The sequence below is a fragment of the Solanum verrucosum genome, unplaced genomic scaffold, assembly GCF_900185275.1.
Source record: "Solanum verrucosum unplaced genomic scaffold, falcon-dt-bn FXZP01000182.1, whole genome shotgun sequence".
NCBI classification, from domain to species: domain Eukaryota; kingdom Viridiplantae; phylum Streptophyta; class Magnoliopsida; order Solanales; family Solanaceae; genus Solanum; species Solanum verrucosum.
In genome coordinates, this window is record NW_026020378.1 from 4921410 (window position 1) to 4937028 (window position 15619).

At 28.0% G+C, this 15619-nt stretch overlaps 1 protein-coding gene and 1 non-coding gene across 3 annotated transcripts in view; both read right to left on the reverse strand.

Annotated features, from left to right (window-relative positions):
• Positions 1-1148: 1148 nt before the first annotated feature.
• TRNAF-GAA (transfer RNA phenylalanine (anticodon GAA)) lies at positions 1149-1221 on the reverse strand. The gene has a single exon. It is a non-coding gene; the product is annotated as a tRNA-Phe (tRNA).
• A 6776-nt stretch (positions 1222-7997) lies between these two features.
• LOC125838565 (3-ketoacyl-CoA synthase 11-like) overlaps positions 7998-15619 on the reverse strand; it is an 80301-nt gene continuing 72679 nt past the window's right edge. The window contains exons 1-2 of one of the 2 annotated variants that reach the window (XM_049517617.1): positions 9970-10127; positions 7998-9815 (exon numbers count right to left, since the gene is read on the reverse strand). In XM_049517617.1, coding sequence (XP_049373574.1) covers positions 8049-9566 — 1518 coding nt within the window. In that variant the 5' untranslated portion in view covers positions 9567-9815; positions 9970-10127 and the 3' untranslated portion in view covers positions 7998-8048. Of the gene's footprint in view, positions 9816-9969; positions 10128-15619 lie in introns of those variants that run through there. The other variant, XM_049517618.1, reaches the window with a different exon arrangement.

Below are 15619 nucleotides of genomic sequence, written 5' to 3' on the forward strand. Positions count from 1 at the left end.
TTTTTAATATTTTTTTTAGACTCGAAAATAACACATGTCATTATTTGATTAGTCAAATTGTCATGTCATCGCGAGTGCATTTCACACATTTTATACTTTTAGCTTATTCTAAAAAAAAATGCTCAAATGGTTCAAATTCAAGTAAGTAGAGGTGTTCAATAGGTATAATTCCTAATTGAGGTGTCCAAGTAAATTATGTGGACAACTTTAAGGGGTTATAAATGACTTAAATCTATCTCAATTACATATCAAATACATCATTGATGTATAAAAAACATGTGAAAAAATCTACTTATTGAAACTTTCCGATTACGTTCATGACTGGTTAGGATATCTCACCGCGGCGGTATTTGCTTCACTTTTTAATTTGTAGATGTTGCTCATTTCTCGTTGAGCTTTGATCTGACGGACCTCCACCAGATCTACCCGAAATTTGACATGAACACTCCTCCAATTGGGCTTTTCGACCTCCTAATCGCCTCCACTATCGATACGATCTCCGGATAGTAACAATTTGACAACGAAATGATATAGGTTAATCATATGAATATGCATTGATACATTTAATTTAGGCATAATACATATATTAGACCCTAAACTTGGCTTTAAATTTCAACTTTGACCTCCAACTTTCATAGTGCACAAACAAGCACTTTAACTATCCAACCTTTTAATAAATAAACACGCGATTTTTGGAGCAAAGAGCATGAAATGCAAACGCTTCCACGTGTATTAGTGAGCCACTCAATGGCTGCCAACTAATTAAACACTTTACACGTCCATTTTAGAACTAAAAAAAAATTAAATTAATTAAGAGTAGAGTTGTCATTTCAGCTTTTTTTTTTACTATTGTGTGCCTCAAAAATTTCTAACTCGCGCAAAATGCGTGCACATCACGCGTTTTGCCAGGTAAGACACGCGTGTTTATATAGTTAAAGTGTCTATGTGTGCACTTTGAAAGTTGGAGGTCAAAGTTAAAATTTGAAGCCAAGTTTAAGGTCCAATATATATATTATGCCTTTAATTTAAGGAGGGTAAGAAACAAGAAATTGATGAACAACTTGTACATAACTTCTGGTTGTTTGCGGTATGAACACACAAAAAATTGTCGATGAAATTATCAAATTGCTAAGTGTAAAATATTATTATGCGGTGAACGTGGATCGAACACGTGACCTTCAGATCTTCAGTCTGACGCTCTCCCAACTGAGCTATCCCCGCTTATTGTTATAATAATATCATTTTAGTTATCTTAACATATGTCTGCAGTGATGAAAAATATACCCGCTTTAAATATTGGGAAGCAACAAAAGAAGGTATCTGAATATATTTACGAAACTACTTTACACAAACTTTAATTATTTACTTGAAAATTATAGGGTGTCGTAAATTCGTAGCAACTAGGGGGCTCATGAATCATGATTCAACATTTATCTAAAAATAATCAAACTAACTAAATTCGAAATTCCAAATACAAAAACTTAAATTAAATCAATTAAGTCGATTCTAGTAAAAAAAAAATTATAACGAGTTTCTAAAAAAAATAAAAATTGATTGATTTATTATTAAATATAAAAGCTTACTATAATATACTCTTTGAAAGACATCCATAGAGACTAGTGTACATGACAGTTAAATTGGTATATGAAGTGAAAGAAATATAATATACTTGTCATGTGATATGAAAAGATGTTACAAATACAAAATGATGGCAGCTTTTAATTTTTGTTGAATGAATCGATCCCATATAGTACTGATTACAATCAAAGTCACTAAAAAGAAACTAATGAAAATATAATAGTATAATTTCCATAAATTTCATCGTGTTAAGAGTTAGTTACATTATTTTTCTACTATTTTTCAAATTATAAGAATCTCTTAAAATTTTTGGATTACGAATACATCACTGAACATTCGCATACATCATCAGTAGATATCCAAATACATAGGGGAGGGATGTATCAAAGAGGAGATATTATATACGGATACATAGGGGAGATGCGTATTAGAGAGGGGAGGAATGTATCTGAGAGGGAAATAGGGATGTCAGCGAGAAGGTAGTGAATAGTGATGTATTCGATAGGGAATTTTTGAAATTCTTTTAAAGGATAGAAAATTTTAGAAATTATAATAAAATAAGATGTGTATTTAGATAATTTTTTCAATTCCTAAACTACATAATTAAACTCAATTGCAGTTTTTGATAGTTCAAAATATTTGATCTTATTACTCGTAAAAAGACGTGAATATTAAGTGTCGATTGCCAAAATCCCATATGAGTGACGGACAGTTTTATTCTTTGAGTTTTTTTTTTTTTTTTTGCTAACTTAGACCCAATACTAGTAAAGTATAGTTTTAAACAAAGCCCAAAAACAATATATATAAAAGATTTTTCATATTCTCCTTATTTATTAATAGCAGTTGACAGGCTCCTATGTCAAAGCTTTTACATACTCTCTGCATCCATTTTTAATTGTCATGTTGCACTTTTCAAAAGTCAATTTGATTAATTTTTAAAATTAAATTAAATTACATTAATTTAATATTTTAAACAAAAAAATTAGATTTTCAAAAACCGTAAGAAAAGTACTATAAATTCCAACTTTTTGCATATCAATACGATGAAAAAATACATTGTAAAATAATAGTCAAAGTTATTATCGTTTGACTCTAAAAAAAAAATTATGATAATTAAAAATGGACCTCGTATTTAAGTTGCTTAATTAATGAGGTTCCTCATTTTCATATGTCTAACGGCAATAAAATCAATATACAACTTTAAATAAAATAGTCAATTCTTCTAAAAAAATCAAGAAACTTGAAGAGTAGATTGTAATCTTGTAAGCAAAAGAAAATTTAAAATCGACAATACACCACACTAGACTTTTAGTGTTGGGCTTGTGCAATTTTTTCTTTTAAGAAACAGGCTTTAAATAGAGTAAATTTTAGGAATATCAAATGTAAGAATCATATTGTGCTCTATAAATCGCAGTTGATTTGTATAAATTGTGTGTCTGTGTTTATGAAAATTGTGTTTGTATATGTATATGTTTTTTGTGTTACACTAGAGTGGCGAGCGAGTTTAGGAGAGAGGAGAGAGGCGAGCGAGAGAGGACATAGAGTGGAAAGGGAGGTAAATTGTATATTTATATCGGTTAGATAATTGTATATATGTAATTACTATGTATATGTATCAATGATTGTGTTTGTATATCTGCATAAAAATTGAATTTGTATATAATTGGATCGAGTTAAAAATATTTGTATATCAAATCTCTCTCGGTTTTATACAAACATGAATTGTACATTGTATTTGTATAATTTGTGTTTGTATAAAGTGAGAGAGAGAAATGCCAAAGAGAACTGAGCAGGGAAAAAATTGTATTAGTATAATTATAAATGTATAGGACAGAGAGCGATGTATTTGTATTTGTATATACAGTCTCTCGCTTTATACAAACACTGACACAATTTATATATTTGTGTTTGTATAAAAGTGAGAGAGGCGATGAGGAGAATTGAGAGTGGTGAGCGAGATTCAGGGGAGAGAGGCGAGAATGACAATATGTTTGCTACGAATTAGAATTAAATGAAACTATAATTATATCGTTTATTTTAAATTAATAGTTTGCCATAATGCACAATTTTCCCTTTAATAATGCTATAGTGCATGTGGAATAAGTAGACTAAAACCAAATTAATGATTAAAAGGTATAAAATATTTATAATTAATTATGAAAAAATAATACCATTTATATAGATAAATATATTAATTTATATAATTTATCGATTTGATTCAATTATATTTTATTTTAAAAAAATAAAATCAAAACCAATCAAATATTGTCATTTTTTAAAATTCAAAACGAAATCAAATCAAATGGTGATTTTTAAAATCAATTTGATTCACTTCGATTTGTTTCAAAAAAAATTTAAATCAAATTGTGAACATATATAGAAAGGAAGTCCAATCTATATATTGTGATTTGTGGGAGTGACAAAAGCTAGGGATGTACATGATCGGATTGGTTTGAGTTTTTTAAATATTAAATTAAATTATTTGTGTTAAGTTTTTAAATTTATAAATTAAATCAAACTAATAAAACTTGGGTTTTTTTGGGGTTTTCAACCTCGGGTTGAGTTGGATTTTTCAAATATCAAATCAAACAATTTGTGTCGAATTTTTAAATCAAACCAAACTAATAAACCTCGGATTTTTTTTGGGTATTTGGATTTTTTTTCGGTAAAGTATTCATACAAACAAATATTGACTATGAGTAATAACACTAAAATATTCAATGAAAATAATAATGAAACTGTATAAATTAAATATTGCAAATTCATAAGTCATAATGAAAATGATTATAATTTAAAAAGTACCAAATCATGTTAAAAACAAGTCTAATATAAGTATTAATTACATGATTAAACATTAAAGAAAAATTAAACTTAGGTTATGTATTTTAAATGTCTAAACCAATGTAAAACTAAAGAACAAATATTCAACATTATTGTCATTCTTAGTGTTGAATTAATTTTTTTATTAGCATTAATATTGATTTAATTTTGAATTGAGCTTTATTAGAGTTACTAATACCTATGGACTATAACTTTTATTCGACCATTAAAAGTTCTAAGTCTCAAAAAAACTTGAAAAAATATGTTAAAAGATAAAAATAATGAAAATTTATAAGTAATATTTAGAAATTACATCAAAGTAAATATTTTATGTATAAAATAAGTTTTAAAAATTATATACAATTTTAGATTGATTTGGTCTCGGATTGACTTATTTTTAGTTAAACCAAACCAATCTAAGTATAGTTAAAAAAAATTCCAATACCAAAAACCAAATCATTAAACAATTTTTTTTTCTAATTTGATTCAATTTACGATTTGATTCGATTTTCAATTAGCCATTTAGAAAAGATTTTCACAAATTCTAATTAATACAAGAACATGCACGTCAATTGTACGTCTCTCTCAATTAAATAATATTTTCAAATGCATGCATGTTCAGTGCATTCTTACATATACAAATCATACATAATTATTAACCAAAATAAAAAATAAAAAAATCATACATAATTCTGGTCTACATAGCTGACCTGCGTGCTTGACACCTTTATATGACCAAAATGTCTATTTATCCAAAATACTTTTCTTATTTGACCAAATTTAGATTGAGGTACCCAATAAATAATAATTGTGGTGGTAGGAGATATTATATATTTCGTTAAATTAATTAAGATAATAAATAAATTGACTCGAATACATAATTATTAAAAATAAAAAAAGCCTACTTCTCCACTTCTCCGTTTCCTCATACATCTATTTTAAATATATATAAATAACATCTCAATAATGCTTTCTTGGGTAGTTTTGTACTAGGGCCTAGGGGTGTTCACTTTATTTGTAAGTTTTGTCAAGAATATACTTTCTCTTCCCCAATTTAATAGTTCATTTTTCTTTTTAGTTTGTTAAAAAAAATATTTATATTTTGTAACAATTTAATTTTAAAATGCTTATTTTATTTTTAATGAAATGATTTACGATTAGAGGTGGAGCTAGATGGGGGTTTGTAGGTTCGGACGAACCCACTAGCTTTTTTTTAGATCTTATATTTGTATTAGAAAATTTAATATAAATACATATGTATATTTACTTGTGAACCCTAGGGTTGTTCATGGTTATGGTTAACAAATCAAATCGAACCTCAATCCGAACGAAACCGTTATTTAGTTTGGTTTGGTCAGGTTTGATTTTAAATTTTGAAATCCGATACTATTTGGTTTGGTTTTGATTTTACTAAAAAACAACCACAAAAATAACCAAATCGAACTGATAAATTAGATATGTAAAATTTATAATTATTTATATATTATTCATAAATAAAATATAGTTATTTTATTAAATTTTAATTAACTTAAATTTTTAACTTTACCATTTTCTCAAGCCGAACACTTAAATTTTAGCCAAACTATTACAATCCTAAGTCTAATTAGTCCATCAAAATTCATTACTTTAGTCTTTACATATCCTACCTCACATAACATTAGTCACATTTTCTCTTAATTGAATCACTTTGTTCAGGTAATAATAACTCTTGTATTGCTTAATTGTTTAATTGAACCAACCATATGAAATTTCCTGTGGATTGTTCATGTACTAGGTGTTTGTGTCTATCGAGATACGTATGTCCTAATTTTTTTTATTACTTTCAAACCAAAAAAACCATAAAAATTGAACCAAACCGACAATAACCAAACTGATGGTTATTTTTTTCGTTCGGTTTTAGAAATTTTAAAAATTGACTAGATTGGTTTGGTTTTTGTTTTAACCAATAACTGATTCAAACCAAACCACAAACACCCTAGTGAACCCTCTAACAAAATTGATTGATAGTCCAGTGATAAGAAAGGACGGTGAAAATGTTTTTCACACTAGTGTTGTGGGTTAGAACCCCATTATCAACAAAAAATTCTCTTTTTCTTTTTTAAAGAAAGAACCATCTATATCTAATTTTAAACTACAAGTTTCAAAAGTTTTTCTTCATTTTTTGTACTTTATAACAAATTAAAATAACTCATATAAATTAGAACAAAGAAATTGCTAAATTATTTTTTATGACAAAACACTAATTTAATGTGATAAGATTAGTCAAATATTTTGTTTGGCGTTGTGGTATGTGGGAGCGGCGAGCTTCGCATTTGGCATGTCGGCAATTACCATATGTTCACAAAATATCTTCGTTTTTTTCCCTTAGAGAGTTTGTGGTCTCCAATTTCAATCGTATTTATAACGTGGACACCTCCCCTACAAACATTATATTCATTTCTAAAATGTTACTCTCCGTTCACTTTTATTTATTTATTATACTTCCTCTAACTCAATATAAATGAGTGTGGAATGTGTCATGCAAAGAAAGATATTAAAAGATATTACATAAAAGAATAATCTTGGAGGGAAAAAGTAGGTAATTCTGGAAAAAATATTAAATGTTCTTAAGCATTGAAAATTTATTTATTTTGTACTTTAAGAAAAAAAGAGTTAACAATTCATTTACTATATCGGATGTGAAGGAATATATGTTTACTAGTCCAGTTTGAAAATTCAGTCAAAATTTATCATTTAATACCTAATTTAACTTTATGATTAACTATAACAATTTTTAATACGTTTCTCAAAATGTGAAATTTATTATAATTAAAGGATGATAAAATTATTATTTTATTTATTTATCGCAACTTATAATTGAATGTGATAAATTAATAATGAACAGATAAAAATAAATAGAAGAAGTGATTAAATAAGTAGCTATTTGATATTTTACATAAGACTTCACTTACCTATATAGGAGTAAATTTGGAAGACTACAATCAATATGTTCTTGAATATGTACATATTTCAATTTTCATTGTTGTTCTGAGGAAGCTAATTCTCTTTTCTGTTGGTTGGTTTATGTAGAAGAGGAAAAAATAAAGAAAATTTTACAAAATTATTTTCTTAGTAATTTACTATAATATCATCCCCCCCCCCAGACAAATAGAGTCTTTTTCTCTATTTTTCCTTTTGGAAATATACTTTTTTTGTGGGGTTAGGATGAGTTAAATAATTAATGGAACAAAACAATTATTAAAGCAATAATTCCTCAACGCTTCTCCAACATAAACATGTTGATGAAATAATTCAACATTACACAATGAATCCCAACAACATGTGCCCTGTCTAGATAAGAACTTTACATGAATATTAAGATATTGAATGGGGATTTCTGAAACTTAGTAACTTTTACGTGAATTTTGTTTATATTGAAAAATCCAGTAAATATATAAGAAACAAAGTATATATGTTGTTAGTTTAGTGACAAAACATAATGAGAGGTATACTTGGACATTCATAAAGATTTGAAAACAAGTAGTTCAATATTTATAAATCTTTTAGAAACTCAAACAAATTTGGATTAACTAATGAACTATCCTCTAATGAAGAATTCAACTTTACACATTTAGGAAGCACTTAGCTAATTTTAAGTTCCATTGAGTTGTTTAGATTCTTGCAACTTTTGGAACATCAACAGGGAACTGGTGAATTTCATCCATCCAGGGATTCTTCTCCTTGTCTGGATTTATACTTCTCAAAGCCTTCCAAACAGCACTGTTACACTTAAATCCTGAACCAAATGCTATCTGCCACGTTCGGTCTCCCTTCCTGATCCTACCTTTGGCTTCCGAATAGGCCAATTCGTACCAAAGGGAGCTGCTTGAAGTGTTGCCAAATCGATGAAGTGTCATTCGTGAAGGCTCCATATGCCAATCAGAGAGCTGAAGGTTTTTCTCTAGTTCATCCAGCACAGCTCTTCCACCAGCATGAATGCAGAAATGCTCAAATGCTAACTTAAAATCAGGGATATAAGGCCTTATCTTCGCCTTCAATAGCTTCCTTCCCACCAATGTGGCGAAAAAAAGGAACTGCTCAGACATAGGAAGCACAAGAGGACCTAATGTTGTGATGTTTGTCTTTAGAGCATCGCCAGCTACTGCCATCAGTTCCTTCGACAGAGAGACGCCAACTTTTCCATCGGAATCTTCCAATTGGTAAACACATGTGAAGCACTTATCATCAGCACCTTTGTGAGTTCTAACAGTATGGACCAGCTGGTATTTTGACCGTTTCTTATCAGATCGTTTATTTGAGAGCAACACAGCAGCACCTCCCATCCGGAATAAACAATTTGGAAGGAGCATGGATTTCTCATTGCCAAAATACCAATTCAAAGTGATGTTTTCCATGCTAAGCACTAAGGCATAAGTGTTGGGATGGACTTGAAGAAGATCTTTCGCAAGATCAATCGAGATCAAACCAGCACTACAACCCATTCCCCCAAGATTGTAGCTAATAACATTCCCCCTAAGTTTATAATGATTAACAATCATCGCGGACAAAGAAGGGGTCGGGTTAAACAAGCTACAATTCACTACTAAAATCCCAATATCCTTAGGCTTAACAGAGGTTTTAGCAAGAAGCTCATCAATAGCTCCAAACATGACAGCCTCAGCTTCTTTTCTTGCTTCCGCCATACAAGGATTTGGCGGTACATTAGTCACAGCCTCAGGGAGGTAAGTTGAATCACCAAGACCAGACCTCTCAACAATCTTCCTTTGAAACTCAAGATTTCCATCTGAAAATGTTCCAACAGACTTAGACATCTCCAAGAAATTCCCCTTTGTACACTTCCTAGCATCTTCGGGTTTATAACACGAGAAATTAACAAGGTAGACCGGGCTAGGACGGGTAATGAAATAGACAGTAGACAAAAAGACCAAAAGGGTGGAACAAATAACAACAGATATGAGATTGAACCTAAGCTGATCCCAAAGAACATAAAAGTCATTTGGTGAGAATGTTGAGAGTTGAGCAGCAATGATAACAACTAGAGGTGACAAAAACAGGTACATTCCATGAGTAATAAGGTAATGATAACCAAGTTTAACATACTTAAGTTTCACAGATTGTTTGAAATCAGGAAGGTTTCTTGAATTTGAAGATGGCTTAGATTCATTCATTTTGATGAAATTCTAAGAAACCCAAAATCAAACAGTTGAAGGGCAATTTAATCCTATAATCAAGATTGACTATACTACTATTTAAGGGCAATGTTTACCTACAAAGTTTGACTTTCCCCAAAATTTGTGTTTTGTAGGAGTAGTCAAGATTGAATTTTTACAACATTTTAAGGGTAGTTTAACAACAAAGGGGGCAATAATAGTCAAGAACAACCTCACCAGAAACTCAGCCCAAAATCAAACAACCTCCTGCAGAAATAGAACAACAAACTTCAATCAATCTTACAACAACAATGACATGTATGTATACACAAACTATATTATTACCGTGCGGAGATAGAGATGTTGTTTTCGATAAATTAAAAAGCTAAGAAAAACAATTAAAGACAAGAGTATAAGAAACCTTTAAAACACAAGTTAAGAGAGAGGGAAGTGAGGAGATGGTTTTCAAATTGGTACAGTGATAATCACAATATTTATAAGCCATAGAGTGAAAATTGGGATTGAATTTTAAAAAGAGTTGATGGTCAAAAAAGAACATATGAACTACATTGAATTGTTGGACTTTTTTTTATAGTTCGACAGAAATAAAAAATTTAATATTCAAAAAAATTATTACACTTTATATTTTCTAGAAAAATAGTTTAAAAATAATCAAGAGAATTTTATTGATCAGAATATTTATAAGCTAAGAAAGTGGAAATTGGGATTGAATTTTAAAAAGATTTAACAATAAAATAAGGTGTGTTTTTGGTACATAGAAAGTAAAAATTTGCAGTGTGTAGACTTGTAGCCTTTCTACATAGAGCTGTGGGTCCTTGTTTTGGGCCAGTTTTTCAGTGCCATGAAAATCATATTTTTGGCGAGAGAACATGTTGGACGGGTATCTTTCTTCCAACTGTATTTCAACTTTTATTTTTAGCTCTTTTAACAAATATTCTTTTATTTTACTAAATACTATCCTCTTCATTTTATATTAATTGAAATTTTGAAATGTTTCACACCTTTTAAGAAAAATAGATTAAAACATAAATTAAACATAGTTTTTCATTTTTACCCTTATTAATTATTGTCAAATTTATTGAAGTCATCACATTGAAAATCCAAATGAAGGGTAAAATTGGAAGAACACTCTAAAAGTAGTCTTGAAAACTGAACAATTAAGTTAATTTGAAAAATGGAAAATGCCTCAAAATTTCAATTAATATGGAATGGAGGGAGTAGCTCCGTCCCTATTTACTTGTCCATATTTCCTTTTTTAGTTGTCCATTTTGACAAATCAAGAAAGGACAACAAATTTTTTCCTATTATATCCTTATTTACACTTCTTGAAAATTGTAAAAGTGTATGTTGTTTCCCTCCAATTTATTTCACTTGAATTCAAATAAGTGGTTGTAATTTTGAAGTGAAAAGTTGTCATAAGGGTAAAATTGTAACTTCACTGTGCTAACCATTGTTGCCTTAATCTGTGTGTCATTTCTAAAGTGGACAACTAAAAAGGGACGGAGGGAGTAATACATACAATTTTTAGATTTAAAAAATATAGATATCCGATACTAAAATACTTCATTTGTCCCTAATTACTTGTTCATTTTTCCTTTTTTTAGTTGTCCCTAATTACTTATCCATTTTGACAAATCAAGAAAAGACAAAAAAAATTTTTTACCTATTATACCCTCAATTAATTACTTTGAAAAAGGTAGACTTTTTGAAAATCTTAAATTTTTAATTCATCCACTTCATAATTAATAGGTATAAAATGGTAAACTCACTATATTAATAATTGTTTTCTTAATAAGTGTGAAAAATCAAAAGTGGACAAGTAATTAGGGACAGAGGGAGTAATTACTTATGTGAGGTAGTTTGACTCGGCACTTAATGTACCATTTTACTTGTATATACAATATTTTTTTCGACGAATTGGACACCCTAACCACCACGTGGCTATGCCACTGCGGCTCCCCAATCATCCGATATTGAAATAACTCATAACGCTTCGGCTCCTCAATTGTCCATATTGAAATACTCCATCCATTCCTATTTATGTGTCACCATTTAATTAGATTTCACATGCATTAAAAAGCTAAGTAAATTTACTAATTTATCATTATTTAATATATTTTTGAATTCAAGTTTTCAATCAATGAACATGAATTATTAACTTAATATATATATATAAGAAGTGCTAAATGGCCAGAATTATGTGGCCATAATTTGGCCAAAATCGTAAAAAGACTAATTTAACCTTGTTCCCTTCCAAAGTAAAGTCAAGTATTTATTATTACTATTTTCTAAACTTCTAAAAGTATGCATGAACGAAAATTTTTAGTATGGTCGAGGCACAACAAACAAAAGTTGTGTGAAAATTTTCTACCAAAGGAGAAAATTAAAATACATGTTAATAATATACATAAAAATATGTTTTTAAATATAATTTGAAAAATATTTCAATAACGATAATCAAAACTCAAAATACTTTAGAATTGATAAAAATCAATACATTATAGAACTACGTAATTTAATTTTTAAAACATAATAATTAAATATGTAGTTTTAAATACGTAATTTAATTTTTTAAACCATAATATTTAAATATGTAGTTGAATTTTTTACAACATAATAATTAACAAATATCAAAACTACAACATTAATGTGTAACTATCTTGGGTTGTTGTGAAATAGGATCGACACTTATGAATCATATGATTTTTAGTATTTCTTTACTGTGTCGATATCTATTGATTCTAAAGTATTTTGAATTTTGGCTGTTATTATTGAACTATTTTACATTATATTTAAAAATTATTTTAAAATGAATTTAAATAATTTTTTAAATAGGTAATTTAAATTTATTCATATAATAAATACAATAAAATTACTTAATTTTAAAAATTCTTAATCAATTTTTTTAAAATTATTAATTTGAGAGCAAAAAAAAAATATTGTGACTACAACTATGTATACTTAATATTTTAACATATCATTTAATAACAAACATTTTTTTGATAAAACAACAAATAATACTAATAAAGAAAAATATATATGTGATGAAACTTTGATCTAGTTCATGTTTAACAAATTTGTGTTGTCATTATCATCAGAAAACTATGAAGATGTTTTTATTTTAATTTTTGTTTTATAAAAGTTTATTTTGAAAGCATAAAGAACTTCTATATTCTTTCCTAGTTATTATAATTTTTCAATGAAGAACCATCAATATTTTTTTCCAAAAAATATTTGTATACGTCTCTAGTACTAAAATAAATAAATAAATATTAATTTTAATGAGTCTTTATTTGTGTATGATGTGATTCATATACATTTGAGGATATGAAAGCAATCACATAATAGAGGAAACATGATGGTAATTTCAGTTTTCTTCATAGTTCGCTCACATACATTTTAAGTATAATCAGATAAAATATATATTTATCATTTAACTTTTTTTCTAGAAAATCCATACGTAACAACAACTCCTTTAAATAAATAAGAGTAATTGTTTTACCAACTTGGTGAATTCAGATTTTTAATTTTGAGTATTATAGATATAAATTTTTAATATTTAAATTTAGATATAATTTATCTTTTCATGATTAGAAATTATAAACTAAAATAGATAGCCTACAATTTACTCCTCTTTTGTACTTTTTATTTTATTTTATCATTAAGAAATAAGAAATGAAAAATAAATAAACAAAAAAAGAATAAGTAGAAAGGAAGAAATTTAGAAATTGAAAAAATTATAGTATATATATATTTATTTTTTTACTACTACTGCCATATTTTAAATTGTTTTTTTTAGATCTTGAAAATTTCAAGTAAGAAAAGTGGGTGAGACTTATGTTTTCTTTGGTTAACATTGTGATTTCTTTCTCATGTTTAATTATGAAATCATTAATAATTAATCTCATTGATCATTTTCAATGTATTGAAAACATAATTAAAGAATATATTCAATATTTAAGTTAGGCATAATACATATATTGGACCCTAAACTTGACTTCAAATTTCAACTTTGACCTTCAACTTTCATAGTGCACAAACAGACACTTTAACTATCCAACCTTTTAATAAATAAACACGCGTGTCCTACCTGGCAAAACACGTGATGTGCACGTATTTTGCGCGAGTTAGGAGTAATTTTTGAGGTCCACAACAGTAAAAAAATGTTGAAATGACAAATCTACCCTTAAACAATCCCTTTTATATAATATCTTTATATTTCCAAATCAAAATCTCATTTCTCTTTCCTCCTCTTTCAAATCAAATTTTTTTTCCTCTCTTTTAAAATGATTTGTGCTCATATTTAGTGCAAATGGCTTCTAATTTTTTTTGTCATTGTGGAAAAAGAGCTATACCCTTGTATATTAATTAAAAGTAATTTTATTTTTTTTTAGTTCTAAAATGGACGTGTAAAGTATTTAATTAGTTGGTAGCCACTGAGTGGCTCACTAATACACGTGGGAGCGTTTGCATTTCACGCTCTTTGCCTCCAAAAATCGCGTGTTTATTTATTAAAAGGTTGGATAGTTAAAGTGTCTGTTTGTGCACTATGAAAGTTAGAGGTCAAAGTTAAAATTTGAACCCAAGTTGAGGGTCCAATATATGTATTATGCCTTTAAGTTAAAGAGCAAAAATATCCAAAAATAAATTAATTTATAGTGTAAACATGTCCTTTTACCATTCGACCAAATTATGGCCAAAAGGATTTTTCCTATATATATGGCTACTGGTTGACTCAGTTGTTTGACTATAAATGATGCGTCTTGGAATAGAAAAAACGAGAAGAAAATGGACGCCAGCACTTCCGTAAGGATTACAAATTGGTTGGTAGTTTCTTTCAAACGTGTATAAATAATTAATGTGTTGGTGGGGAAGTGGCAGCTATGTGTTAATTGATTTATACAATGCGTATAATGTCTCACTTTGAAAAATAAACTTTATCGTGAGGTGTGTTGTGTGTGGGAGGGAAAGAGAAATTAGGTATTAAATCTATCCTTGTGTTTGATAACTATTACTCTTTCGGTTCACTTTTAATTATCTGATTATTTTTTTTAGAGTCAAATTATAAGAATTTTGATAAATATTTTATGATGTTTTTGTCATCATATTTATATGCAAAAAAACTATAATTTATAGTACTTTTCGTATAGTTTTTGAAAATTTAAATTTTTATTATTTAAAATTAACTTTGAAAATTAGTCAAATTAACTTTCGAAAAGCAAAACATGACAATTAAAAATAGGTGAAGTGTCAAAACATGCAATTAGTGGACTTAAATCGTACCTCACGTAAATTTTCCCAAATAAATATGGCCAATCAATGTGCATTTATTTGTTAATCGTAAATAAAAGTTATACTTGAATCAACACTTGTATTAAAAAATATACTAATATTAGTTCCAACACAATCAAGTTGGGGGGGCAATACTTCTACGACTAAGGAACTGCAAGATTTAGAAAATATAACTTTGTTTTTTAGTGGAAACAGATAAAATAGGGCACAAACAATGTATTATAAACATATTATAAATATTTTAAAATGTATTATGCTTATTTCACAAGAAATAGACACAATGTATTACAAGTTTTGTGATCCAATACTGTGCCTAAGAAGAAAAAACTACTTGAGTGAATATTTTTTTTAATAAATAATTATTAATATTAACGATACTTTATATTTATCACTCTTTTTGTCTCTGTTAAATTTTGATTTGACACACCTATTAAAAAAATAATTATTGGTATAGTGGGTATGCCATCATACCCCTATGAGATCCCTAATATATTTATTTACTACATTTTTCAAAGACAATAAATTGATGATATAATAAGAAAAAAAATCGTTCTTTGATTTGTCAAAAACGACAAAAAGAGAAATCAAATTATGGAATATTTGACAAGTAAATAGGGATGGAGAGAGTACCATTGATAGCAATACATAACAATACAATGATAAATCTACTATGTATTAAAAGTGAATATGCATGTAATATAAATATAATATAAGTATTTCAAAATGTACTATGCTTGTTTGGTAAGAAATGGACACAA